This window comes from Pteropus alecto, unplaced genomic scaffold (genome assembly GCF_000325575.1).
Source record: "Pteropus alecto unplaced genomic scaffold, ASM32557v1 scaffold314, whole genome shotgun sequence".
In the NCBI taxonomy this organism is placed as follows: Eukaryota; Metazoa; Chordata; class Mammalia; order Chiroptera; family Pteropodidae; genus Pteropus; species Pteropus alecto.
This window is the reverse complement of record NW_006435849.1, coordinates 507,118-534,226: the sequence shown is the minus strand read 5'-3', so window position 1 is coordinate 534,226 and position 27,109 is coordinate 507,118. Positions and strand designations below refer to the sequence as shown.

General features: G+C 51.1%; 1 protein-coding gene across 1 annotated transcript in view; it reads left to right on the top strand.

The window, feature by feature from the left end:
- Nucleotides 1-27,109, top strand: part of RYR1 (ryanodine receptor 1) — a 106,811-nt gene that overhangs the window by 54,693 nt on the left and 25,009 nt on the right. Inside the window, exons 61-89 of the mRNA XM_006911738.2 lie at nt 100-149; nt 588-648; nt 740-978; nt 3,152-3,233; nt 3,766-3,896; nt 4,129-4,461; nt 5,317-5,557; nt 6,901-6,988; nt 7,104-7,196; nt 7,541-7,555; nt 8,722-8,892; nt 10,469-10,528; nt 10,744-10,881; nt 11,362-11,474; nt 11,659-11,755; nt 12,005-12,111; nt 13,782-13,833; nt 13,965-14,030; nt 15,308-15,407; nt 15,712-15,791; nt 15,882-15,958; nt 16,568-16,641; nt 17,289-17,306; nt 18,394-18,474; nt 21,962-22,050; nt 22,145-22,273; nt 22,371-22,475; nt 24,748-24,829; nt 26,466-26,653. Coding sequence (XP_006911800.1) covers nt 100-149; nt 588-648; nt 740-978; nt 3,152-3,233; nt 3,766-3,896; nt 4,129-4,461; nt 5,317-5,557; nt 6,901-6,988; nt 7,104-7,196; nt 7,541-7,555; nt 8,722-8,892; nt 10,469-10,528; nt 10,744-10,881; nt 11,362-11,474; nt 11,659-11,755; nt 12,005-12,111; nt 13,782-13,833; nt 13,965-14,030; nt 15,308-15,407; nt 15,712-15,791; nt 15,882-15,958; nt 16,568-16,641; nt 17,289-17,306; nt 18,394-18,474; nt 21,962-22,050; nt 22,145-22,273; nt 22,371-22,475; nt 24,748-24,829; nt 26,466-26,653 — 3,160 coding nt within the window. The remainder of the gene's footprint in view (nt 1-99; nt 150-587; nt 649-739; nt 979-3,151; nt 3,234-3,765; nt 3,897-4,128; nt 4,462-5,316; nt 5,558-6,900; nt 6,989-7,103; nt 7,197-7,540; nt 7,556-8,721; nt 8,893-10,468; nt 10,529-10,743; nt 10,882-11,361; nt 11,475-11,658; nt 11,756-12,004; nt 12,112-13,781; nt 13,834-13,964; nt 14,031-15,307; nt 15,408-15,711; nt 15,792-15,881; nt 15,959-16,567; nt 16,642-17,288; nt 17,307-18,393; nt 18,475-21,961; nt 22,051-22,144; nt 22,274-22,370; nt 22,476-24,747; nt 24,830-26,465; nt 26,654-27,109) is intronic.

Sequence of the window (27,109 nt, the reverse complement as noted above, 5' to 3'; positions counted from 1 at the left end):
TCCCTGTTCCTGCCTCTCATTGTGTCGCCACTGTCCTTGTCCCTTTGGAGTCCTCAATCCCGGTCTCTCCTGTCCTTCCATCTCTTTCTCTATCGCCAGCCTCTTCTGCAAGCTTGCCGCTCTTGTCCGTCACCGAGTCTCTCTCTTTGGTAAGTAGCTCTGCTCCCCGAGCCCTTCTTCCTAATCTCCCTTCTCTTCCCCTCATCATCAACCCCACCCTGAAGAAATATGGCCCAGGTTCAAGCTTAATTTGAACAACCTACACCGTATTCTCCTTCTGGACCTGACATGGGCTGGGTAGTTCTGAGGACAGGGCAGAGATTGGGCCAGTCTTGGGACTTGCCCTCCTCAAGCTCCCAGGCTGGCAGGGGAAACAGACTCATTGCCAGACAGTGATGGCCTGAGGGGTCAGGGCTGGAATTGGGGAGGGTCAGGCAGAGGGGTCAAGGCCTGGATGGGGAAAGAAGAGGGCCTTTGGGAGTCCGGGCAGGGTGGGGTGGATGTGGGCAGAGATCAGTCGGGGCGGATGTAGAGAGAGGTACTGTCCTTTAGCCCTTCCTTCATCCTGTCCTGTCTTCTTCCCTCAGGGACGGATGCCCCAGCTGTGGTCAACTGTCTTCACATCCTGGCACGCTCCCTGGATGCCAGGTAGGGCTACAGGTCATAGTTCCCACTCCTAGACTCTCTGAAATCTAGACTCCCAGATTCTAGAACTGGGGTGCCCCCACTTCCTTCCTAGGACGGTGATGAAGTCAGGCCCTGAGATTGTGAAGGCTGGCCTTCGTTCCTTCTTTGAGAGTGCCTCAGAGGACATCGAGAAGATGGTGGAGAACCTGCGGCTAGGCAAAGTGTCACAGGCACGCACGCAAGTGAAGGGTGTGGGCCAGAACCTCACCTACACCACCGTGGCCCTGCTGCCTGTCCTCACCACCCTCTTCCAGCACATCGCCCAGCACCAGTTTGGAGATGATGTCATCTGTAAGGGCTCCTGACGCCGAGGGCAGGGGTTAGGGATCCAGTTCAGCCACCACCACCCATTCCTGTGTATCTGATAGAATCCTCGGGTGTTTAAGTGTGTATTTATTGGGTGGGTTTACTGCTGTAAGCAAAGTGTGCATTCAGTAAATTAATAGGTGATAGAATGAATTTATTAGGATGTGAGTTCAGCAGCTCTATTAAAAGACCCTAAATCACCATAGCTCAAGCAAGATAGAAGTGTATTTCCTTCGCATGTAACAATCTACTTGTACGTGGATCATAACGTTAGGATCCCAGGTTCCCTCCACCTTGTTGCTCTGCCATCTCTGAAGTATTGCCTTTATCTATATGGTCCGAGATGGCACACCATTACGTCCTCATTCTAGCCAGCAGGAAAGGGGAAAAAGCAAAGAGGGGGGCCCCTCCGTTCTTTTTAAGGAACAACCTAAAAGTGGTCCGCATCACTGCTGCTTAAATCCATCCCATGGGCCAGAACTTAGAACGTGGCCCCGTGCTGCTGCAGGGAGGCTGGGGATTAGCCTTTATCTTGGGAGGTCGCGTGAGATCTATTACTAGGAAGAAGAGAAGAATGAAAGAAGGTAAGAGCCTTCTGGAAGTCAGTCAGCAGTGTCTGCCATATTTATCCAACCAAATGGCACCTGTGGTACGTGACCTTGCCTGGGATCTCGTGACAGAGGTCACACAATGTATAACGTGGTGTCGCTAAAGAGACACAGGCGAGGTGAAACGCCCAGTGCATGTCATGACATGCTGTGTTCGAAAAGAAGAATGAAAGAAGGTAAGAGCCTTCTGGAAGTCAGTCAGCAGTGTCTGCCATATTTATCCAACCAAATGGCACCTGTGGTACGTGACCTTGCCTGGGATCTCGTGACAGAGGTCACACAATGTATAACGTGGTGTCGCTAAAGAGACACAGGCGAGGTGAAACACCCAGTGCATGTCATGACATGCTGTGTTCGGGTGCTCAGAGGGCCTTATAAGCTGTGGCCTGGACCTTGGCGGAGCTGAGAAAGGAGCAGGAAGGGCTGGAGGCCGAGGCGCTCAGAAGCTGTTCAGCGTGAGGCTCAAGGCCCTGGCCTGGGGACCTGGGGACAGTGGGGCCTCCATGAGACAGATTGGAAGAAGTAACAAGTTTGTGGGAGGAGTAACAGTTTGGGACTCAGTGGTTGTGAGGGGCCCAGGGGACGCCCGGGGGAGGCGACCAGGATGGTCTGTAGGGCGATGGGCTGTGGGGATGGCGGGGAGAGTGGAGTCATGTCTCAGCTCCCCGTCTGTTGGAAATTAGAACCTAGCGATAAAAGTAAGAAAGGCAGCACTCAGACGGGTGCTCCTCTCACCCCAACATTTTATTTTGAAAATTTAAGAACATACAGAAAAGTCGAAGGAAGAGAATTATTATGAATTTGCCCCATTTGCTTTACCTTTCACTTTATGGGTAAAAGGATCTGCAAACTTCTTTGTTAAACTTTTGAATCTGACTTCCACACATAGTGACAGCTCGTCCCTAAATATTCAGCCTGCGTCTCCCAGAATAAGAACCTTCTCTCACGTAAACGCCGTGTTGATATCTCTCCTATTTAAGTTTCCCTATTACCCTCAAAATGTCTTTGAATTTTTTTAAGAGTCAGGATCCAGCGAAGTTTCTCTCGTGGCTCCGTAGGCTCTTTTCAGTCTAGAACAGCTCCCCTGCCCTCCCTTTGCCTCATGACTCTTGCGAAGTTGATGAGGTTCTTATCCTGGCCCCCTGGGGAGCGGGTGGCCAACCTAAAGTTGTAGTCAGGATTGCACAGTCAGAGAGTGTCCATCACTATCATCGAAAAGACCATGACTCCCCTCTGAGGAGAGAACAAAACTAGCCTCTACTGAGTGCCTGCTGGGTACCTTGCTTTAATTGCTTTCCAAGTATTGACTCGTTTGATCTTCACAACAACCTCCATGAAAAAGATACTATAATTATCCCCATTTTACAGATAAGAAAACTGAAGCCAAGAGCGTGGTATTTGCTCGAATCTCAAAACTCGTAAATGGCAGGCTGGCTTTACAGCCCCTGCTCTTACCCACCGCTTGGAGACAAGGGAGAGGGGTGGGAAGACCGGTATGGTAGGTGCATCCCCGACCCTCACACCCAGCCTCGCCCCGCTCTCTCCTTCAGTGGATGACGTCCAGGTCTCGTGCTACCGAACGCTGTGCAGTATCTACTCTCTAGGAACGACCAGGAACTCTTATGTGGAAAAGTAAGGAGGGAGAGCCATAGTTTGGGACTGTGGGGGCTCAGGGAAGGGAGGGCACAGGGGAAGATGGTGGGGTGAAAAGCAGGGGAGATGTTCAGAGTCTTCAACCGCAGACATGCGCACCGTGGCAGCTGCAGTGCCCCAGGGTGGCCACGTGAGGGAACTCGGGGGAAGGCCAGCGAAGGAAGCCGAGGCCACCAGCTGGGGCAGGGGCAGGCAGGCGGGCACAGGGACCAGGTGGTTTTCCACTGGAGAATAAGCTTGCCCTAGCAGGGGGTCCAAGAAACAAAGGTGGCACACAGGAACCACTGCACGCTGGGGACACTGGGGCAGGCCCTGGCAGTGCCCACGTGGGCCCTCCTGAGGCGGAATCACCTGTGGAGCAAGAGGGCACTCAGGAAGCCTGGTGCCAACCACTGAGTGGCAACTCTGCTCTAAAAGGTGCTGGGGAGCTGGGGCCCAGGTCTGTGGAAGCTGGGCTGGGCCCCAGGTGTGGGCAGGGGGTACCTGGCAGCTGAGGAGCCCCCTTTTTTAGGCTGCGGCCAGCGCTTGGGGAGTGCCTGGCCCGCCTGGCAGCGGCCATGCCGGTCGCGTTCCTGGAGCCTCAGCTGAATGAGTATAACGCCTGCTCGGTGTACACCACCAAGTCTCCCCGGGAGCGGGCCAGTAAGTTGTGTGGGCTGGGGCAGTTGTTGGCGTTCCGTTCCACTCAGCACGGGGCCGGGTGAAAGCCCACTGTGGGGGGGCGGTATGGCCCAGTCCGGGCTCTGAGGGGCTGAGGATCGGGGGTGCTCCGGATTGGGGAATCCCAGAGTTTGTGAGGGCCCTGGTTTGTGGTATGGACACTGAGGCCCGGGGGTGATGGGTTGGCATGCCCTGACCCTTCTCTGCTCCCCAGTCCTAGGGCTCCCCAACAGCGTGGAAGAGATGTGTCCTGACATCCCAGTGCTGGAGCGGCTCATGGCAGACATCAGGGGGCTGGCCGAGTCGGGGGCCCGCTACACGGAGATGCCACATGTCATCGAGATCACTCTGCCCATGCTGTGCAGCTATCTGCCCCGCTGGTGGGAGCGCGGACCCGAGATGCCCCCACCCGCCCTGCCCGCTGGGGCCCCCCCGCCCTGCACAGCTGTCACCTCTGACCACCTCAACTCCCTGCTCGGGAACATCCTGCGAATCATCGTCAACAACCTGGGCATCGATGAGGCCTCGTGGATGAAGCGCCTCGCTGGTGCGTCTGGAAGGCATTGACTCTGAGGGCCGGGGCCCCTCGATCTGATGGTCTGAGCGGGAGATGCTGGCTTCCATGGTCTCCTGGAAGTTCGGGGGTCAGGGTCTAGGTTGTCTCACAGTAAAAGGCCGGGGGTCATAGTGAGAGGTCAGAATCTCAGACTCAGGGGGTCTGGGGTGGATGGATGGGTCTGGGAAGTCCTCCAAGCTGGATTCTGAATTTCTGGAACTTTGGACCCTTAGGTCAGGGGTAAGGAGCTGGGTCGGAAGCCTGGGTTCCTTAGACAGAGGGTCAGAGGATGAGGTCAAGGCCCCTGATACGAAAGGGATTATAGATCAGAGATCAAGAAATGAGTCTTTAAAGGGTTGAGATTCCTGGTTCAGAAGTTCTGTGTTAAAAATTGGGTCAAACTAGAGATTCAGGGCTGGGATCGGAGGCCAGAGTCAGGGGTCAGAGGCTGGGGCAAGAAGCCAGAGGTCATAGTCAGAAATCATGTAGCAAGGGAAGAGTCTGGGTTTGAGCCAGCTCAGAGGTTACAGACTGGGGTGAGAGGTCATGAGCTAGGGTAAGATATTAAATTAGGATTCACTTGTTGGGGTCAGAGGTCAGGGACTTGTGTCCGACTAGGGTCACAGGTTTAGGTCAGGTTCGGGGGCTATGTCAGAGGTTAGGGCCCAAGATCAGGAGTGGGACTGGAGGTAGTGCTGGCGTCCGAGGCCATGGTCATGCCAGGGTCCATGGTAGCTGCTGGGATGGGACGGGAGCAGAGAGGTCAGGGGTGAGATCAGAGGTCACAGGTCAGATGCTGGAGTCAGAGGCCAGCCAGCAGTGAGTGCCCCCCATTTGCTCCTGCAGTGTTTGCCCAGCCTATTGTGAGCCGGGCCCGGCCCGAGCTCCTGCACTCACACTTCATCCCCACCATCGGGCGGCTGTGCAAGCGGGCGGGGAAGGTGGTGGCCGAGGAGGAGCAGCTGCGCCTGGAGGCCAAGGCGGAAGCTGAGGAGGGGGAGATCCTGGTGCGGGATGAGTTCTCTGTGCTCTGCCGGGACCTGTACGCTCTCTATCCACTGCTCATCCGCTACGTGGACAACAACAGGTCAGCATGTCCCCAGCCGTCCCCGCATACACACTGCGGCCTGACCTCCGGCTTCCCTGAACCCCATCTGACCCCTCGCCTTCTGGCTTGTTATAAACTTCATACGGTTCTCACTTAACCATCTTCCCATTGTCCCCATTGCGTCTGACCCCCAAGAATCCAGCCCGCTGCTGTTTGCTCCCCTCCTGTCCCTTGCACCTCCCGAATCTGAGCCCCTGAGTGGTTGCTGCGTCAACAGGAAGGAGCCTGCTTCTCCTTCCAGCACTGGGTCTCCAGGCTTGGGTTGATGGGGGGCGGTGTCTGAAACTTGTGCAGTGAAGCCCAATCGTCAGGCCTTCCTCCAATGTCAAGAGAAGAAAAGAAGATAGTCCAGATGTGACCAGCCTCATTTTCCCCGGAAACATAGGTCTTTAATAAAAGGGCAAGTGCGGGTTTCAACCAATTGCTAACATCTCCCCAAATCAGAAGCGTTTAAAGAATATTTGCTCCTGGGTGCAGCCTAATCCAGGGATAGCAAATAAGTTTCAATTCCAAGTTCCATCCTGGCTGAAAAAAGATTTTAAGGTTGTCCCAGGGCTTCGTGAAAAACAGTGCTCCGATCCATGAGCCATGTCGGACAGGAAGCAGAAATGGGAAGTGGCGGCATGCATGCTGGACACCTACTTGCACATCTATCTTTGTGCTCACCAGAGGGTACCGCTGTAGGGTAGATTCCTAGGAGTGGGATGCTGGGTCGAAGAGTTTGAACAAGTAAATTGTGGTATATTTACACAGTGGAAGACTACACAGCAACGTTACCACACAGCAATGAAAATGCACAACGTGGCATGCAGCACACAGCAATGCGGATGAATCTCACAAACATCAAGTTAAATGAAAGAAGCCAGGAAAATAAGAAATAGAATACATATTGTATCATCTATTTATGTAACATTCAAAGACAGACAAAAATAATTCACGGCCCATGGGTCAAGACAAGGGTCATTTTTCAAGAGGAAGGAACGGGGAGTGGCTGGGAGGGGCACTAGGGCGGTAGTGGGAACTGGAAGTACTCTATTTCTTGACTTGGGTAGTGGTTACACAGTGTATTCATTTTGTGATAATTCATCAAGTTGACAGTTCATATGTATGTTGTACTTCAATAGAAAGGTTAAAGAAAAGAAAATTTAAAGGAATGCTCATTGAAAATTTTTAAATCATCCGAATGGCCAGATGACCATGGAAAACTCCTGCCTCCCATCGCAGTCTACTGGTCCCCTTCATCCCTTTCCCTGAGATCTCTGTTGCCCCCTCTCCTGTGTGTCCCACCCCCATGCCTCACCAGCCCCTTCCCCACCCCCCAGGGCCCACTGGCTGACAGAGCCTGACCCCAGTGCCGAGGAGCTGTTCAGGATGGTGGGCGAGATCTTCATCTACTGGTCCAAGTCCCACGTGAGTCCCCCCGTCTCCACCCTCTTCGCCTTACCCAAGAAGCTGCTGCCCTGAGACGCCCTTCCCTCCCCGCCACGGCCGTCTGAACCCCGACACACACTGCCTCCCCTACCAGAACTTTAAGCGTGAGGAGCAGAACTTCGTGGTCCAGAATGAGATCAACAACATGTCGTTTCTGACTGCAGACAACAAGAGCAAAATGGCCAAGGTGTGTGCTTTGCTCTGGGAGGTGGACTGAGCGGGGAGGGAGGGAACACCCCCCAGGGCTTCCTACGCACCCCTCCAGCTGCCCCATCCTGGTCGCATTCCCTGCAGCCCTCACAGCTTCCTCCTCTCTCATGTCCCATTTCCTCTCAGGTCCCCCTTATCCCATGTCCCCCTGTCCCCTCTCCTTACATTTTCCACTGAGTCAGGGTCTGGGAGAGCCCAGCTGGGGGAGGTGTGCTGGGTGGGGCAGAGGGCCCGGGGCCGGGTCAACTTGGAGTTGGGCCTGGGGTTCTCTGAGGGACTGGGGTAACCCTTCTTGTCTCTGTCTGCCACCTGATGAAGCAGGAGGGAGACGTACAGGTCAGCCCCTCATCTGGAACCTTCTGCATGGTGGCTCTTGGCTAATACCTTGTTCCCCACAAACCCCAGCCTCTGCACTTCCTCCAGAACACCCCTGTCCGGGTTCCCCACCCTCACCATGGCTCCCAGCTGTCATCCTCCTCTCTCCTCATGCCTTCCCCCCTGTCCCCAACCATCCATTCCCTTCCCAACCCTCAGCTTTGGGAAATTTCACTTTTTTTTTAACTTCTGTTAAAAAAAAAAAAAGAAAGAAAGAAAGAAAAAGAACACCTCTCAGCTTTCCCCAAAGCATCGAAGCATTGTGGGCTGAGGTCTTGAGGAACAGAAACGGGGTTGGGACAGGCACGCGCATGGTGGGTTTAAAGCTTGGGCTCTGGAATCAGACACACTTGGGTTAGAATCCTGATTCTGGCAGTTGGCTGTGTGACCTTGGTCAACGGTCTTATCCTCTGAGCCTCTGGCGGCATTCAGCCAGCGGCCTCGGCCCAGGACTCTGCGAGGACTCAGTGAGATGCTGCATGTGCGGCCTCCACATTGTGAGCCAGCGTGGATGTGGCACTGGCCGAAGCTTGTTACCAGGGCTCCTCGTTCGCATGACCGGGTGGCCTCAGCCACAGGGCTGCACCCAAGGCTTCAGAACACGGCTGTGGGACCCCGTGCCCCGTGGTCCTGCTTCCAGATCTTTCAGGATCTCTCTTGCTTCTCTGTCTTCCTGTCTCCTTGTCGGTCTCGGTCTCTCCGTGTTCCTCTGTTTCTTCCGACTTCTCTTGTCTCGTGGAATGCTACGGTTCTGCGGCTTTCATTCTTGGGAACTCAGTCTCGGGATATGAAGTGTGGGGTTGTGCATGTTTTTTGAGGGTTGTATTGGTTGTTCTTAGGGGATTCTAGGAGAAGACTGCCAGAGGTCGAGAAAGGCCTGGAATTTGGGGGGAATCCGGAAGGTGTGGGATAGAAGTTGGAAATTTGGGATAGGGCATGGGTCTGGGAGGGTCGGGGCTGGGGGTCTGAAGTGAAAGATCCGCAAAGTATAGGGTGGAAACTGAAGCAGACTCTGAGATCGGGGAGGGGCTGCCTGGTATCCGGGCAGGGAGCTGGAGTGTGGAGTGGGGCTGGAGCACGGGGCCAGGCTGGGACTCAGCCTAGTACTGAGCCCCATGTCCCCACAGTCAGGTGGCTCAGACCAGGAACGCACGAAGAAGAAGCGCCGAGGGGACCGGTACTCTGTGCAGACGTCGCTGATTGTGGCCACACTCAAGAAGATGCTGCCCATTGGCCTGAACATGTGTGCACCCACTGACCAGGACCTCATCACGCTGGCCAAGACTCGCTACGCCCTGGTGCCTGCCCAGCCCCCTTCTGGAAACCTGCCAGGATCCCACTCAGCACCCCACAAGCCCCCGAGGCCCTCCTGAACCCCAGGATCCCACTGGGAGCCCCCCTTTAGAACCCTACTGAATCCTCCAGGACCTGAGGGTTCACGGGGCCCCTAGGATGCCCTGAGCTTTCCCCCAGGATGCTGAGGACCCTACTCGGGGTACTGCCAGAGCCCTGGGACTTAAGGACCTTCCCTGAAACCCAGAAATGCCACTAAGACCCCAGGACCCAAGGACCAGGTTGAGGCTTCAGGGATACTCAACTGAACACCCTCCCCCAGAACTATGCCAAACCCATTAGGACTCTGAGGACTCCACCTGAGATACCATTAGCACCCCTGAAACTCTGAGCCTTCTACCAAAACCTCCCCAAACTTGTTGGGACCCACTGAGCCCCTTATGACTCCACTGGTCCTCCCCTGAACCTCTGGGTCCCCACTGAGCCCTCCAGCTCACCATCTCTTTCCATCAGGGCCCTGCTAGCCCCTTCATCTGTTCTGTTGACTTTTTTCCTTCCTCTGGACTCTATTGACATCCAGCTGAGCCTCCCAAAACTCTCAGGGGCCCAGTGAGCACCCCGTAACCCTAAGTAGCCCCACAAAATTCTAATGGCCCCTTCACCAGGTCCACACCTAATCCTCTGAGGTCATAGCAATCCTGGGGATCAATTGACCCTGCCCCCAGACTCTGTTAAACCCTCTGGGACCCCAAGGAGGCCTCCAGGACCCTACTTATCCCTCGTATGGGATAACAACCCCCGATCCTTTTCAGCCTCAGAGACTCTAAGAAACCCTCCCAGTATCCTGCCTGAGACCCCCTAGAACCTCCCCCCAGGACCCTGCTATGCACCCTGACAACCTACTAACCCCCCCGGGGGGCCCTGAAGACCACTGACTTCTCCCCTTGTATCACAAGCACCTCCTCTCCTAGAATCCTAAAGGCTCCTTCCTTCAGGACCTCAGGCTCCTCTCAGGACCTGTTGGGTCCTGCCAAGACCTCAAAGAGCCCTCCAGGGCCCCTTTGACCCTTTGACCCTTCGATTTGGTCCTGGAGGGCCCCCATCTCCTGGGACCTTAAGGAACCCCCACCCTGCTGACTCTCGCTTTGGCCACCATGTCAACTCCATGACCTCTGCTGACCTGGCCATCTCCCTTATAACCCCCCTCACCCCTCTGATCTTCCAGAACTCCCTGCCCATTTCCCGCTGACTCGAAGCCCAACTCTGACCCTCCTCTGACTTTCGGTAATCCCTCTGTGGCCTTATTTGACCTTTGAGGATGTCCTCGTGTCACCCCCACCTCCTCTCACAGCCCCACGAGGCCCCTCTAATCCTTACCGTCTCTTCAAGGTGCTTCTGTGGCCTCTAAGACCCCTCACCCCCTAACCACTCCTGACTTTCGAATCCTTTGGTTTCTCTCACATCCTCCCCACACAAACCTCTCACCAGCTGCTGGGGTGACAGGCCTAGGAATGAAAGGATTGCAGGTCGAGGAGGATACTGGGTCCTCCAAAGTGACCCAGCTTGGTCATGTTTCCCCAGAAAGACACAGATGAGGAAGTCCGGGAATTTTTGCAGAACAACCTTCACCTTCAGGGAAAGGTACGCCTCCTTAATCTGCATCTGGGCACGTCAGGATAATAGCAACAATAATAGGCAACGTTTGAGCACTTACTATCTACCAGGCATCGAAAGAAGCACCTTACTTGTACTCCTTATGAAATTGTGACAGCATCGAAAGAGGGGCGGGACAGCCGGAGAAGGGAGCGGGCAGGGGAGAGGCCCTCACGCCAGCCGGCTGTTCTTTCTCCTCTCAGGTTGAAGGCTCGCCTTCTCTGCGCTGGCAGATGGCCCTGTACCGGGGCCTACCGGGCCGCGAGGAGGACGCCGACGACCCGGAGAAGATCGTGCGCAGAGTCCAGGAGGTGTCTGCGGTGCTCTACCATCTGGAGCAGGTGGGCGGAGGAGGTCTTACTGCTGAGTGGCCGAAGCTTGGGGCTGTGGGCGGGGCAAGAGGCGGGCCTTGGGGCTGTGGGTGGGGCCTGGGTGGAGCTTTGAGTTTAAATCGAGGCTTAGATCGGAAACTTGGATTAGGGGCACGACCTGGTGCTCAACTTTGGGCCAGGGACAGAACTCTGGGTCCGAGAATGCGGCCGGGTGGAGACTCCTTGACTCTGTGGGCAGGACCTGGGGGGGAGGGGAACTTGGGCTTGGGGCGGGGCCTTGGCCTGTGGGCGGGACAAAGGGGAGAAATTTTGGTTTGGAAGTAGAGTCCAGGTCAGATTTTGACTATTGGTGGAGCTAAGGTGTTCCTTTGGCCCTGTGAGTCGGCCCGAATTTGGACTGGGGCACAGACGGCAGTTTCACTTGGAGCTAGAAGTGGGGATCGGGCCAGGGGCAGAGTATAAGGACATGACAGATTGTCTCGCCCCCAGATCGAGCACCCTTACAAGTCTAAGAAGGCTGTGTGGCACAAGCTCTTGTCCAAGCAGCGCCGAAGGGCGGTCGTTGCCTGTTTCCGCATGACCCCTCTGTACAACCTGCCCACGTAAGACCCCCAGGGCGGAGGAGAGCTAACGGGGCCGTGGGAAAGGAGTGGCTGAGGAGGCAGGAGGATGGACTGCCCACCCGATGAGGTCCTGAGGAATGGTCGGGGGAGGCAGATGCGTGGGAAGTCAGAGGCGATGTGGAGGGGAGAAGGTCCCACTTCGCCTCACACCCTCCCTTTGCAGGCACCGGGCATGTAACATGTTCCTGGAGAGCTACAAGGCCACATGGATCCTGACTGAAGACCACAGTTTTGAGGACCGCATGATAGATGACCTTTCAGTGAGCCGGGGCCTGCCTGGGAATGTGGGGGCAGAGAGGGCTAGGGCCGGGGGCGAGGCTGCCCATTGCACACCTCCAGGGGCCGTCCTTCGCATCGAGGAGTATGGGAAAGGCGTCCTCTGGCTTGGGCAGAAGTAAGGGAGGGTGCAAGATGTGAGGGAAGAGAAAAACATCCAGCCCAGAAGGGCGTTTTGGGAGACAGGAGGGGACTCCAGAAGCCCCTCCCCTAAGTCCCGCCCCTCCCCCCAGAAAGCAGGGGAGCAGGAGGAGGAAGAGGAAGAGGTGGAGGAGAAGAAGCCAGACCCCCTGCACCAGCTCGTCCTGCACTTCAGCCGCACAGCCTTGACCGAAAAGAGGTGAGGGCCCTTTCTCCGTCTCTGAAAGGAACCCTCTACCTCCCTGCCCCCATCAACCTCTCTGTTCCTCAAGAGAGATCCTCTGTGTCCTAGGAAAGCTCCACGGCTGATCTTTCAATGTCACTTTACTAGGACAGTCAGGGCCACCATGTACCGTTGGGCAGCTGAGCACTTGACAAGGCCATCTCTTCTGAAAGGGTCACATCACAGGCAATATTGATTTGAGTTTTTCTAGAAGAAAATGTCTTGCTCAAACAATATCAGTATATTAGAGGAAAAAATCGGTATATTATGACAAATTTTCAACAGATGGAAGTGAAGAAGGGGGCCTTTTTCTAATTCACACAGTCTTCATATGGGCTAATGGCGGTCCTGGGAATAGATGACACTAATAAGGGTGCTGCTACTGATGACGATGATAATAACAGGGGACATTTAGCAAGAGCTTATGTGTCAGGCACAATGCTAAGCACTTGACATCTCACTTAATCCTCACACTGTGAGAGAGATACTTTTACCAACTCCTTTCTGTGGATGAAGAAATGGACGCACAGGGATTTATTTTTCTCATATAATGTGAAGTCAGGAGGTAGAAAGTCCAGGCCTGGGCAGTGACACACAGTGACAGTCACAGGGTCCTTCAGGCTGACAGACTTGTTCGGGCTTTCTGCACTGTTGTTCTGAGCTTTAGCCTTGTGATCACAAGATGGATGCTGAACTTCCAGACATGACCACATGCCAGGCAGAAAGAAGAGGAGAGGCTTTTTTTCTCTAAGCAAGATCAAGATCTTTTTATCCAAGATGAGAAGCCCTCTTTGCTGGGCTTCTGCACATATCTCGTCGGCCAGAATTTTGACATCGGGCTACCGGGGAGGCTGGGAAGCTAAGTGTCCTGTTTTCCATCCTCTGGGAAAGCAGTGACTCTGGAGTTAGACTATCCAGGTTTGAATTCTGGTACAAGCTGTGCAACGTTAGCTCAGAAGGTTCTTTGTGCCTCAGTTTTTTCACTGGTAAAATGGAGCTAGAAATATACGTGCCTAATAGGATTTCTGTGAGGATTAATGTGTTAATATATATGAAGCACTCGGAACAGGGACTAACATGGGATAAATATTTAATAGGTCTTGGGTATTACTTCTACTACTACTACTACTACTACTACTACTACCTATTAATATACCACTACCAATAATAATAATGCCTTTTAAAGTACATTATAAGCTATGCTCTAAGTGTCTACGTGTATATTATTATTATTATTATTATTATTGAAGAGACCCAAGGACAAGGTGGTTGGTTATAGTTGTCAAGTGAGCCATCAGGTGGTAAGATGGACCCAGAAACTCCAGGCTTCCATCACGCCATTTTAGCAATCCCAGTGGAAAGGGAGCACCTCCACCAATAGTTCCAGCAAAGCTCCCAAAATGAATTCCACTGGACCAGCCAGACCACATGACCGTTTCTGACCTGTTATTGTGGCTGAACAGATAGAAAGTGCTGCTTGGCTCGGCCTTGACCACAGGCCCACTCTGGCCATGGACAGTCTACTCCGCGTGAACCACACAGCCTGAGCGTGGGGCGGGGTGGCTTTCCAAAGGAAAACTGGAAGCTGCTATAAGATGGGGGTCCTCTCTCCTGGGTTCTGACAATCTCCCCAATTACTTCCTCAGCAAACTGGATGAGGATTTCCTGTATATGGCATATGCGGATATCATGGCAAAGGTGAGACCCTGCCCCCATCCAGGGCAGGTCTCCTTTTCCCCAGCTGCCATGCCTGCCCACTGAAAGGGGTGGGGGTGAACTGGGGTATCTCCTCTGTTCCCCATCACCCCTAACTGATGCTCTATCCCCAGAGCTGCCACCTGGAGGAGGGAGCGGAGAACAGTGAAGCTGAAGAAGAGGCTGAGGTTTCTTTCGAGGTAGGTGGGATCAGGAGGTCCTGGAGGAAAGGGATGGGGAACCCTGATTTTGGTCATCCCCTTTCATTCACTAAGTGTAAACAGATCATAGCTGGCTGCTTTGTGATGTTGGGGACACTGCAGTTACCAGTTTATGCATCAGACAGTAACAGCACAGAGTACTCGTGGTGGTGATGAAGGAAGCTCAGGCAGAGTGGTCAGGGCTAGGATGGGAGGACATAGGCAGGGGGGCCAGGGCTGGGGAAGCCAGAGAAGCTCAGGGAGCTATGAGGGAAGTTCAGGTAGCCCAGGTAAGGCTCCTGACCCAGCCAGGGGGGCAGTGTGTCAGGAGGGCTTCTCAGAGGAGAGGATGTCTGAGCAGGATGAAAGGAATTGAAGAAAAGGAGGAAGACATTCCAGGTAGGGGATACAGCACTTGCAAAGGCCAAGCGGGGAGAAAGAGCTAGTAAACATACAACATGTCCATTCATCGTTAAGGCGATCAGCAAGCATTTCCCTGAATCTCTTAACCTCTTTCGTAGCAGGGGTCCTTTCGATATCTGGTGAAGCTGTTCTCAGAATCATGTTTTTAAATGTAGAACATGAATTCATAACATTGGAAATAAGCATATTAAAACTTAGTGGGGATCACTTTGTAAATTTTATAAATGTCTAACCATTATGCTGTACACCCAAAACTAAAATAAAACAATAGTGGATGTCAAAAAATAGCTATCAAAATATTATTTAAAATTTTTTGATACGGTAATATCTGTACTTCTTTATTAACCTGTCAAATAACAAGATCTAACAGTGGGTCCAATAGCTACTGTAATTGATAAGTAGTGATGAATATAAGTGGAATTTTGAGATACCTATAAACATGTGACATGGAAATATCTGTGATCCTTATTGGTGACACAACCATGAGTTCCGATAATTTTGCTATGATTTATGGCCTCATCTATAATGGGAGAAAATGCTACATTTCAGAGGGTGGTAAACATAAAAATATCACTGTTTTCCTCATTTAAGTTCACATACGGCCTGGATTTTATCCATCGACCTCTTGGAGGTCTGTGGGCCCAGATTAAGACTGCACCATGCCCAGCCCTGCACTAGGTACAAGAGGCAAATCACAGACTTCAGTCCCAAGGGCTAGAGGAGACTCACAGCTGAAAGAATGAACCAGCAGATGTGGCTGGAGCAGGAACACAGGGAAGGACGAGTCTGTGAGGGGAAAGGCTGGGCTGGAGAGCCTGGACTCACTCAGCCCCGCGGGCCTGGCTCTACCCCAGGAGAAAGAGATGGAGAAGCAGAGGCTCCTGTACCAGCAGGCGCGGCTGCACAACCGGGGGGCTGCAGAGATGGTGCTCCAGATGATCAGTGCCTGCAAAGGTGTCCTCCACATGCATCCGGCTCCTCCTGAGCACACTCATCCTGTCTTCACTCTCCCTAACCCATCCGTTTCCTGTGGACCCAGGGTGCTATGCTGCCACTCCCCCCTGCATGCCTATGGTTTGCACACACACCCCAGCCCTTGCATGTTCCACTTGCCTTGCGATTTCTCATGCATCCTTCAGTCACGATCTCCCTTGCACACTCCTTCACCCCCTTCTCTCACATCTCCCGGAAGGCTGTTTGCTGGTGGGTGGAGAATACTGCTCCCAAACTGAGCAGACCATCTTTTGTCCATCTCCAGGAGAGACTGGCGCCATGGTGTCCTCCACCCTGAAGCTGGGCATCTCCATCTTAAATGGGGGCAATGCTGATGTGCAGCAGGTAACAGAAGGGACTAGGGAGGGGCACCAAAAAAGGTGGGAGGTTCCTGTGTGACTCCCAGTTCTTCCTCCCCTCCCGCCTCCTCTGCAGAAAATGTTGGATTATCTGAAGGACAAGAAGGAAGTTGGCTTCTTCCAGAGTATCCAGGCGCTGATGCAGACATGCAGGTAGGCTCTAGTGCATACCTTTTAGTGAAGCCGTTTGGTGTGGCTGTGCCCCCACCCCTGGTACCACTTCCAGTTCCAGTTCCGCTCTTGGTTCCGGGAACGGAGACCCACTCAGACCAGCTCAATGATAAGGAGTTTATAATTAGAATTCACATGCAACAATAAGGGAGGTAAAATGCCACTGCTTTAAGAATGAGTTATATTATGGATCCAGGCATCTGGAATCAGAGGTGGTTGAAAATTCAAGAGGCACCTGCCCCAGGAGATCTGGGCTCTCTCTGATGACCCCCATTAATGTGACTGTACAACTGTCTGCCTCCGTGCTGCTCTTGCTGTTGACCGACTTTCTCTACCGCTCTGAGCGAAGCGTTTGCTAATCGATGATTTCCGTATCCTCCCGATTTCAATGTGTACATATTTCATCCTCGCCCCACATTACTTCATAGCTGCAGAGCTTCTGCCCACTCTTAGTTTCTGCTTCCTCTTCCTCTCTGCTCATTCATGGTTTACCATGGCTCTCCACCTTCCCCTGTGGGGCGCTGCAGGGCTCTGGAAGAAAGAAAGGCAGAGGCCTCAGCACATCTCCCTGTCTCTCTTTCTTTCCCTCAGCGTCCTGGATCTCAATGCATTCGAGAGACAGAACAAGGCAGAGGGGCTGGGCATGGTGAACGAGGATGGAACTGGTGAGGCCCTCTCTTGGGCTTCCCTCTCCCTGGGATATCCTCTTCCTTCAGGATCCGCCCCCTCCCCCGACACTGCTCAGAGCTCCCTTTCTCCAAGGCACCCCCCTCCCCAAGAGCATCCCCAGGTCTCCCCCTCCCCTGCCCCATGCAGTGGTCCCCAGTCCTGCCCTCTGCCCCATTCCTCCGGGGTCTTCCTCCCCGTGGTCCCCACCCTTGGGCTTGTTTTCATCCTGGGTTCTCCTATCCATCATCACTCGGACTCCACCCTTCACATACCCACAATCCCCCGCCCTGGTTGCTGTTCTCTCATTAATGTCCCTAATCCGGGTTAATCGAGTCTCCTCTTTGCCGTGTTGTGACGTGTCTAACCTTTCTGCCCTGATCCTCGCCTCCTGCCTCTCCATCTCTACCTGTCCATCTCTCTCTCGTCCTTCTTCGTTCTTTCCCGATGCTTTTACTATCATTTCTCATTCTTTTTGTGGCTTCCTCCTGTCTCCTTATTGCTGTCTTTCACTCTTGTTTCTTTTTCCATGTCTGTCTTCATCCCTGATCGTGCGTCACTGTGTGTTTTTCTGTGTCTGTCTCCTTCTGTCTCTCTTTTCCCTCTTTTCTCCTGCTTCCTCCTCCCATCCTGTTGGCTGCCCCAGTCATCAACCGCCAGAACGGTAATTCCCTCACCCATTCCCCTTGCTGTGCTACGCTGCCACGCCCCCCTTCTAATCCCTACCGCCCCCTCCACCTGGGGGCTGAGGATCTGGGACATCCAGGGAGGGAGGAACCCTTCAGTGGGTCACTGTGTCCGCGGAAAGTCTTGAAGTCAGGGTCCAGAGTCCAAGATTCGAGTCCCAGATTAGCCACTAACAACACCTGGGACTATGAACGAGTCAGTTACCTTCCGTTGGCTTCAGTTTTCTCATATGTAAAGTAGAAGCTAGAGAAGATGGCAAAGATCCCTTTCCAGATGGATGTTCTCGGACTTCCGGACCCAGATTCGCAGTCCCGGGGTGGGGTTTTTCCCACTCCCGTCTGCCCTGCTCTCTGAAGCACGACCCGGATTGGTCGGGTCAGCGGTTCCCATCAGTCAACTGAATTGTTTGGCCCCAGCTTCCACTCGGATTGGTGTGTGTGCGGCCTCCGCGCCTGCTCTGGTTGGCCCATTCACTGTCTAGCCTCCTCATCTCTCTGTCCTGCAGCCCTCCATGATTGGCTTCTTTCCGATACCAGTTCCAATAGGCTCATGTTGACACGCCTCCTCTTCTGCTTCTCCTGGGTTGGCTGCTTTCAAGGCATCTGAGCCAATTTGGCTGGCTTTCAATCCCATCACCCTCTACTCAGAGCCTTAGCATGAAAGTGACCCCAACCCCATAACCCATTAACCCCACAGCCCTGGACAGGGGCTGAGGGAGATACCAGCGGCTTGAAACTCTGCTGGGTCGGGTATACACTCCTGGACGTCACATAAGTGGTGACATCAGAGTGACACTGATGTTATATAAAGACTCTTGAGACCCCAGCTTCATGACTTAGGGCCCCTCGGGTCTCGTTGTGCTGATGTCGTGGATTCTGAGATTCGGACCCCCTGGTGTCATGGATGTCCGTGGCCCTCACAATGTGTTTGAGGTGGTGGCTGTTCCTCCCAGTGCCCCTATGCTTTGTGCATGTGTGTGCAGTGTGCATGGGCAGTGCTGCATGCACGTACTGTGTCTTGGAGCATCTGACCCCTTCTGGGTCCTGCCCCACTCTTCCACCCAGGAGAGAAGGTCATGGCAGATGACGAATTCACCCAAGACCTGTTCCGATTCCTGCAATTGCTCTGCGAGGGGCATAATAATGGTGAGGAGGAGGGGTGGGTGGGGTGGAGGGAGATGGAGGTTTGGGGTCAGTTTGGAAGAGTTGCCTGAGTTCATCTCCAGCCACTTCCTCCCCTTATCAGTGATGACCTCACCACCCATCTTTGACCACATTGTCCTTCATCCTTGACTTTCACCCAGGGTAAAGCCCAGTCCACCCACCTTCCTAAATCTCTCTTGAATTTCTGGAATCTAGCCACTTAGCTTCACTTTCGCTTCTTCTGGCTAGTCCAATCCCCCAAAAGCAATCTGCCAAAAGCCAACTTGGCCAAATGAGCAATTAGCCACCTGCCATTTTCCCATGGCCATTTGAAATTGAGTAAATGTGGTGGATTTCCAAACTCTGGGTCTGTAGAGGGGAAAAAAAAGTCACAAGCCTTTTTCAATGAATCTATTAGAATCACTTACTAATTTCGCTTATAAAATACTTTGCCCAGAGGAAGGACCACAGAGTCTTTCTTCACTTAAGCAAGAGTTTCCACAACATTTGTTCTGGTTCAGGCGATTTAACCAGACCAAGAGTGACAAGTTCATTAAACACATTGTTGGTGAGAAAATATAACCCCATATGGCACGCATAGCTTACAACATTAAAGGAACAGCCCAAATTCCGTCACACATTCTACCCAATGCCGTTTCAATCTCAAGGTTGTGGTTGTAACGCTTAGCAGGTGATTACGAAACCACGGACTTCCCAGAAATTAGCTTCATTACAAGAATGGAAGTAATTGTAAATCTAACTTCCATAGAAGCTACACCCCACTTGGCTAGTGTTCTTTAAGGCAACTGATTTGTAACCATCTCTAACCTTCACTCCTTTCTTTTCAACGAAGGATAAAGCTTGATCTATTGCTTTACATTATCAAAAGCTCTTAGGTCCACAACTAGTTTTTCTTCAAGGTTTATTACCTCTGTGCCACATGTCCAGGGTTTCCTTTCCTGAATTTTTACTCAGGTGGAATCAGACTTTGGGTTTAAAATGAGTTTTATTCCCTGGGTCTATGAACTTTTGAAAATGAGAACATTCTCATGGGTGGGATTTCTCTCCCAACGAATTTGCAATCCAGTCCTCTGCCTAAATTTGTTGATTTCATGAACCAGACCAATCAAATAAATATTTGAAATACCTTTCAAATCTCACATGCCTTACATGTCTTGAGTATTTAATGCCATTCAAAGCAGACATAAGGTTTGTCTCTTGCTCATTTTCACATGTCTGTAACAGTGTTCTCAGCTGACAGAGTTCTTTACAAGAGTGGGAGCTGTATATCTAACCATTTACGCATATAGTCTGACTTAAATGAACACAAAGGGTTTAGAAAACAAGGTTGGTGAGAAAACCTGTACATTTGCTTATAAAATCTTGAATATTTGAATGTACTCTTTGTCTATAATGTGAAACCAGGCAAAATGGGCACAGCCTGCTACAGCGATTACGAAGTGGCTATAGGGAAGTCAGGTGGAAAATAAGAGTTTGGGGGGAGGGGAAACCTTCAAGGGCTGTTAAAGCCATCCTGTGCACCATGGCATTGCTATAAACACTAAAAGGACTTCACTGAAGTTTATGTTTATTGCCTTGATAATTTGATGAATTGGTCAACTGACAAATGGGTCTACAGAGGTAGTTCTCAAACTTAAGCAGGCCTAAGAATCACCTGGAGGCCTTGTTAAAATACAGACTTCTAGGCCTCACCCTAGAATTTATGTTTAGTATTTCTGGGGTGGAGCCCAGGACTGTGAATTTCTTACAGGTTCCAGGAAACTAAACCCTTTATGTATGCCTAGGGTCCCCAAACCCCAGGCCACAGACCAATACCAGTCTGTGGCCTGTCAAGAACCGAGCTGCCCAGCAGGAGGCAAGCAAGCAAAGCTTCATCTGTATTTGCAGCTGCCCCCCAGTGCCAGCATCACCACCTCAGCTCCGCCTCAGACCATCAGGCATTAGATTCTCATAGGAAAACCAGTCCCTGGTGCCTAAAAAGTTGGGAACTGCTGATGTATGCTAAAGCATTAAAACCTCATAACAGCTCTATAGAGTCTGCTGTGACCACCATGTTACATATGGGGAAATTGATGCAAGTCTGTGCCACACAGAGAGGTTAAATAACTTGCCTGAGGTTGCACAGGCACTGTGCAATTCATGCAGCCAACTCCTACTTATCTTTCAGGTCTCAGCTCAGAGGAGCCTTCCCTGACTACCCAGGCTGGGTGAGCCACCTCCCCTGGCTCCTCCAGCTCCCTGGGTTATTTCCATCACAACCCTGATCATTCTGCGCAGTATTCCTCACTACCACCCCTGTCACCCATGAATAGTGTTTTATTATCATTATCATCAACATCATCATCATCATCATCATTATTCCCAAACTTCTCAACCACACACTGAAGTAGAGAAAATAGTCTAATAAACCCCAAAGTACCCATCGCTCAGCTCTAACAGTTATCAGCTTTCTGCCATAGAATAACATTTTTTGAATAATGGAAACCAGTGCACCAAGAGGGTTGTGAATCAGTTTATTGCAGAGATTCTCACCTTAATTGCACATTGGTATGCCTGGGCAGCTTTAAAGTGTTCTAAAGCCCAGGTTTCACCCTCCAGAGATTTTAATTCAATTGGTTTGGGGTGGGGCCTGATCACTGGGTTTTTTTTTAAAAAGCCTCCAGGTGATTCTAATGGGCAGCTAAAGTTGAGAGGTTGAGACCTACAGATTCAGTGGGTTGAGATCAGAATCCTTATAGTTACCGAGACTAGTACAGGACAGAAACTATCCGAGTGCATGGCACATAGTAAGGGTATGTGAGACTTCTGTTCCAGGTATATGTGGATATAAACGCGTGTACTGGGTCTCAATGTAAAATGAATTTCCTGAAAATTACAACATGAGAATATAAGCTTCACAAGGGCAGGGATTTTATTACTTTTGTTTTCTTTCACTGCTGTATCCTTAGGGCCTAGAACAGTGCCTGGCACAAAGTAAATGCTAAATAGATGAACAAATAAATGATAGATGCTCATCTCCTCTGGCTTTTGGTAGGCACTCAATAAATATTTGTTGGATAAACGAATAAAGAAATAACCAGTCTTCCATCACCCTTAGCACACAGTAAGCATTCAATAAAAATTTTGGAAACGAATGGAGGACTAAATCTCCATGTCCCTCAGCTACATTGTAGGTGCTCAAGAAACATATTTTGGGGGCAAAAATCAATGAATAAATGGCCCTCCACCACATCTGCTATGTAGCAGGCCCTCAATAAATATTTATGACAGAAATGAGTAAATGATCCTCCCTCTTCCTCTGGCACAAAATAGGTACTTGGTAAAGAGTTAATAAATTAATGATTACATGACTTCTGGCATACAATAGGCACTCTATTTAAACACTAACTGTATAAATGAATAGATGACCCACTGTTCACCTCCCCTAGCACATGGTAGATTCTCAATGAATGACTTTTCATCTCCCTAGATTTCCAAAACTACCTACGGACACAGACAGGGAACACGACCACTATTAACATCATCATCTGTACAGTGGACTACCTTCTACGGCTGCAGGTGAGGATGTGAGGCCGTCCTGGTGTGACCTGGGTCGAGGACTGGGGGGCCATCGTTGGCCCAGCCACCCCCTCACACCGTATCGGGCCCCCAGGAGTCCATCAGCGACTTCTACTGGTACTACTCCGGCAAGGATGTCATTGAGGAGCAAGGCAAGAGGAACTTTTCTAAGGCCATGTCGGTAGCTAAACAGGTGTTCAACAGCCTCACCGAGTACATCCAGGTAGGGCTCGCCTGCTGGGGCAGGGCGGGGCAGTCCCGCATCGCGCGCGGGGCCTGGCTCTCACGCTGCCCTCTGCTCCCCCACCCCCACCCCCCAGGGCCCCTGCACCGGGAACCAGCAGAGCCTGGCGCACAGCCGCCTCTGGGACGCCGTGGTGGGATTCCTGCACGTATTTGCCCACATGATGATGAAGCTCGCTCAGGTTCGGGCACCTCTGTTCTTCATCTAGCTGCTTCCAGGCACCCCCAACTGGCTCGTTTCCGAGTCCTGCCCCATCCATCAGTTTCTCACCCAAACGCTCCAGGAGTGTTCTAGACTGGCTCCCTTCCCCAAGCCTAATCCCTCTTCCTAAGGGATGGTCTCTCTGCGTGACCGCGCCTCCTCCTCTGCCCCCACCAATCGGATGGTTTTCCATCCACACTTCAATTGGTCTGACTTTTGGGCCCGCCCCCTATGGCCCGGAGCTCCTCTATGATTGGTTGGTGTTCTTTTCTTCTGATAAGATCGTGTCAGATTCGGACCGCCCTGGCGATAGGATACCCGCGGGCTTCTAGATAGGGACTGGGACTGAAGGACTGTTTTGCTTCTTTATCTTGCCTGCGGCAGATGACGCCCATCCCGGGCATCCATGATGTAAGGTGCCTGTCGAGCCCCACCTCCCATCTCTAGAATCTTCGTGCTCCCCTTTCTCCACCGCCCTCGCCCCTCTGCAGCCTTGTCAGTGTTCCATGAACACCTTATCCATTTGCTCTGCTTGCGGCTGGTAAACATACTCGAAGCTGCCATGTACACTGCACTGAGCTAACCATCTTAAGGAGCACCATCCGCATCCTAGACATCGCATATCCGTGTATTTATTACAATAGTTTTCCAGCAGATGGCAGGAAAGTATTCTGTGTATTTATTGTAATTTTCTAAAAGGAAGCTGTCTTGAAGAAGAGGAGCCTTTTTTAAAATTTACTCAAATGTGCCACAGAGGCTGGCAGAAACCCTGTCTAGTATCATCTGATTTTTTGAAAGGAATTGAACTTGGGAGTGCAATTCCTCAGTGGCAGTGCAGTTGAGGTCAGGCTGTAGGTGTAATCTTAAAATTCTAGAGACTGTTGTTATTTCAAGTGTAGAGTTCTAAACCCTTCAGTGTTAATTCATCACCCATGGTATAGAGTTAGGTTGTAAAGGCTAGAAATCCAATGCAAAGTGGTGGCCTTTGGGGGTGGGGGAAAATTTATAAGTTCACATCTCAGATCCAGGGCTTAGAGTGATATCAGCAGAAATGTCTCTCTCCTGTCTGGCTTCATTCTCCAGCAGGTTCTCCCCAGGGGTTGGAAAAATGGTGCCCTAGGCTTCCATGCACCCCACTAACAGCTCCAGAGTGAAGAGAACCTCTCTTTCATGGGAGCTCCAGGAAAAGACCTGCAATTCTCTCTGATTGGGCTAATGGGTCATATGCCCATCCCTAAATCAATCACAGTGGCCAGGAGAAAGAAGGCTCTGATTGGCCAGATCTGGTCATACACCAGCCCTTAGAAGCAGGAAGACAGGTTTTGCCCCACACTCTCTGAAAGTGGAATTAAGAGAAGTAAGGGCTGGATCCTAGGCAGGCACACCACAGGTGCCCACCTACCTTAGGATCTTGAGATATTGAAATGTTGGAATGTTAGAGTCAGATTTGGAGCTGTGGAAACATGTTAGGATTAGAATCAGCAACTCTAGAACCAGCACTGGTGTCGAAGGAGCCTTACATCTCATTTCTCCGCTATCCTTCCCCCGCCTCTATTCTGTTAGATAGAACCATATGAAATCATCACTTTGCGGGTCAAAATGGTTAAATATTGGCGATAGGATACCCATGGGCTCAACCTAATACAAATTGGGACTGTGAGGCAGAACTTTGACCATGTTAGAAGCTTCTGTGGGCCCTACATGAGGCACTGTGACAGGGGAGCTAGTGGATCCCCACATTCTTCTCAAATGGCTAACCGGAAAGCACATGGCTGTGTCCTCCAGTCTTCTTCCCAGAGTCCCACTCTTCCCATTACACGTTTATTCAACAAACATGTGTCAAGCACCTATCATAAGCCAGTCACGGTGCTCAGCTCCCATTCCTTCCTAGATCTGTCTTTGACCCCAGTATTTGCCCCTGTCCGTCTCCGTCTGTCTCAACCCCAAGCGTCTGCTCCCTGAACCCCATACTTCTCTCAGTTTTCCTCGTCTGCCAGATCCTTGCCCCTACACATCACCTATTGGGCCTGCTTTCCCCAAAATGCCAAACCCACCTCCACACTCTTGTCTCTCTGCCCCTTCCCCTGCTTCCGAGGAACATGTCTGGACTCGGGTCCCCTCGGAGGTAAGAGGGGAGAAGAAAGAGGTCTTAGGCCCTGCTGGGTGGGCGAGGAGGGGCAGAAGCAGCTGGAGGTGGCGGAGGCATCTCTGCATGAACCAGCCCTCATGTAGCTGGGATGTGGCATCTCTAGGACTCGAGCCAGATCGAGCTGTTGAAGGAGCTGCTGGATCTACAGAAGGACATGGTGGTGATGTTGCTGTCACTACTGGAAGGTAAACAGCCAGTGGATGGGGAAAGGGGAGGGTACGAAGATACAGACAAGCCCAAGAATGGCCCTCTGAGACCCAGGAGACCCCAAGCTTCAATCTCCATCTGACATCATGTCAGGGTCGATGGGTTAATGAAAGTCACATTAACAAGCTCGGCAACACTAAGTGAGCACTTATTATGTTTCAGAGCTTGATTGTACATATATTAGTTTATTGAATCCCCAGAGGAATCTTAATAAGGTGGGTGGGCTGGACACTTTTTAAATTTATGTACTTAATAGTTATTTACTTATTTGCAAAATGTTTCAGTTAACTTTTGCTGCCTAACAAGTATCCCCACAACTTAGTGATTACTAATTTATTACCAATTAATGAAACAATTTAACTAGTAGACAGAATTTTTTCTATACAGGTTCGTTCATAAAGAGTGTCCTCATTCTTTGATATGCCTTATAGTACTCCATCATGTCAGTTATACTGATTCATTTAACCATACCCCTATTGATAGACATTCAAGTTTTTAAAAATATTTTGCTGTTACAATATTGTGATGATTAATTCTCCTACAATGTTTCAGCTTTTTTTGTAACTAGTTATTAGCTTTTAAAGACTCAGAAGGTTTCCTTTAAACATCAGATCTCCAGCTTTTCTTGAAAAATTGAAAGATTTGGTGACTCTGGGCCCACATTCTCACATGACAAAAATCAGCTGGACTGAATTAAAGATCTGAATTATATCAGTGTTAACTCTGATTTTGATGACTTACTATAATTATATCAGAGAACGTTTTGTCTTTTAAGACATATGAACTGAAACGTTTAGGGATAAAAAAGTCCTCATGCCTGCAGCTTACCCTCACATGCTTCAGGCAAGAGGTGGGGCAGGGGAGAGAGAAGGAGAGAGAGAGAGAAAATTATAAAGCAGATGTGGTAAAATATAAACAATTGGTGAATGTGGAATATATGAGGGTTCCCTTGCACAGTTTTTGCAACTCACATGTAAATTTGAAATTGTATTAAAATTGAAAGGTACAAAAAGAAGCTTAAGCCAGTTTGCTTTAGAGGAATGTGTGGGATCCCAGTTAGCCACAGTCTCCACCTCTCCCTTGCTGCCTTACCTTTGGCCTGCCTCCCTCATCTATGGACCTACTTGGCCTCTGTGGAAAGCTTAGGTGTGTGAGCTCTGAGGTCATGCATGTCTGGGTTCAAATCCTTCTCAACCCCTTACTGGCTATGTAACTCTGAGTGTGTGACTTTCTCTGAGTCTCATTTTATCCACCTGTAAAACCAGATGGTAGCACACTTTTCTTACAAGGATGAGATCGTGCCAGCACAGCACTTGGCGTGGCATCTGTCACCTGCCGTTAGCTTTTGCCATTGTTATCTTTATTGATGACTCCTCTAGCTATCGAGGGAGGTGGACAAAGACAGGATCAGCCAGGTTCGCACATGATGCTGATGCAGATCAGAAAGTGACCCACGCCCTTTGAGGGGAGGCTTAGGAGCCAGCCAGGGAAGCTACCACCAGCACAGTGGATCCTGGGGAGCCATGGGTGGCTCCCAAGCCGGGGAGGGAGGCAAGCCATGGAACTCCAGAGTAGAGGCTCTGCCGAGCGGAACTGACCTGGGGCTGCCCACAGGGAACGTGGTGAACGGCATGATTGCCCGGCAGATGGTAGACATGCTGGTGGAATCTTCATCCAACGTTGAGATGATCCTCAAGTTCTTCGACATGTTCCTAAAACTCAAGGACATAGTGGGCTCGGAGGCCTTCCAGGACTACGTCACTGATCCCCGTGGCCTCATCTCCAAGAAGGACTTCCAGAAGGTGGGTGCTGAAAGTAGATGAATGGAGGTGCCAAGTGCCAGTCATGTTCTTCCTGGCTGCCCGCCTTGGGCAAGAGACTTCTCTGTGAGCCTCAGTTACCTTATCTGCGAAATGAGCTAAAACAGTCCTTGGGGATATTTTGAAGATGAAATATATCTATTATTTCTATTATCATTGTTAATAGTTATTATAGTATCATTGTTATAAATAGAGATCAGGTATTTAGTTGATAAACGTACTGGATTTCTCCTCTATGCTGGGCCCTGGGATGGTACCATGGACACAGCAATGACCGAGACACAGCCCCGGCTTCATGAGACTTATAGTCTAATGGGAGAGGCAGTCACCATGACCATGGCAGGTCAAGATAGTGAGGCCATTAGGAGGGAAATGCAGGAACCTGCTTTATCCAGTAGCCCATTCATCAGCTTGTCTCTTGCACCCCAGCTCTACCCT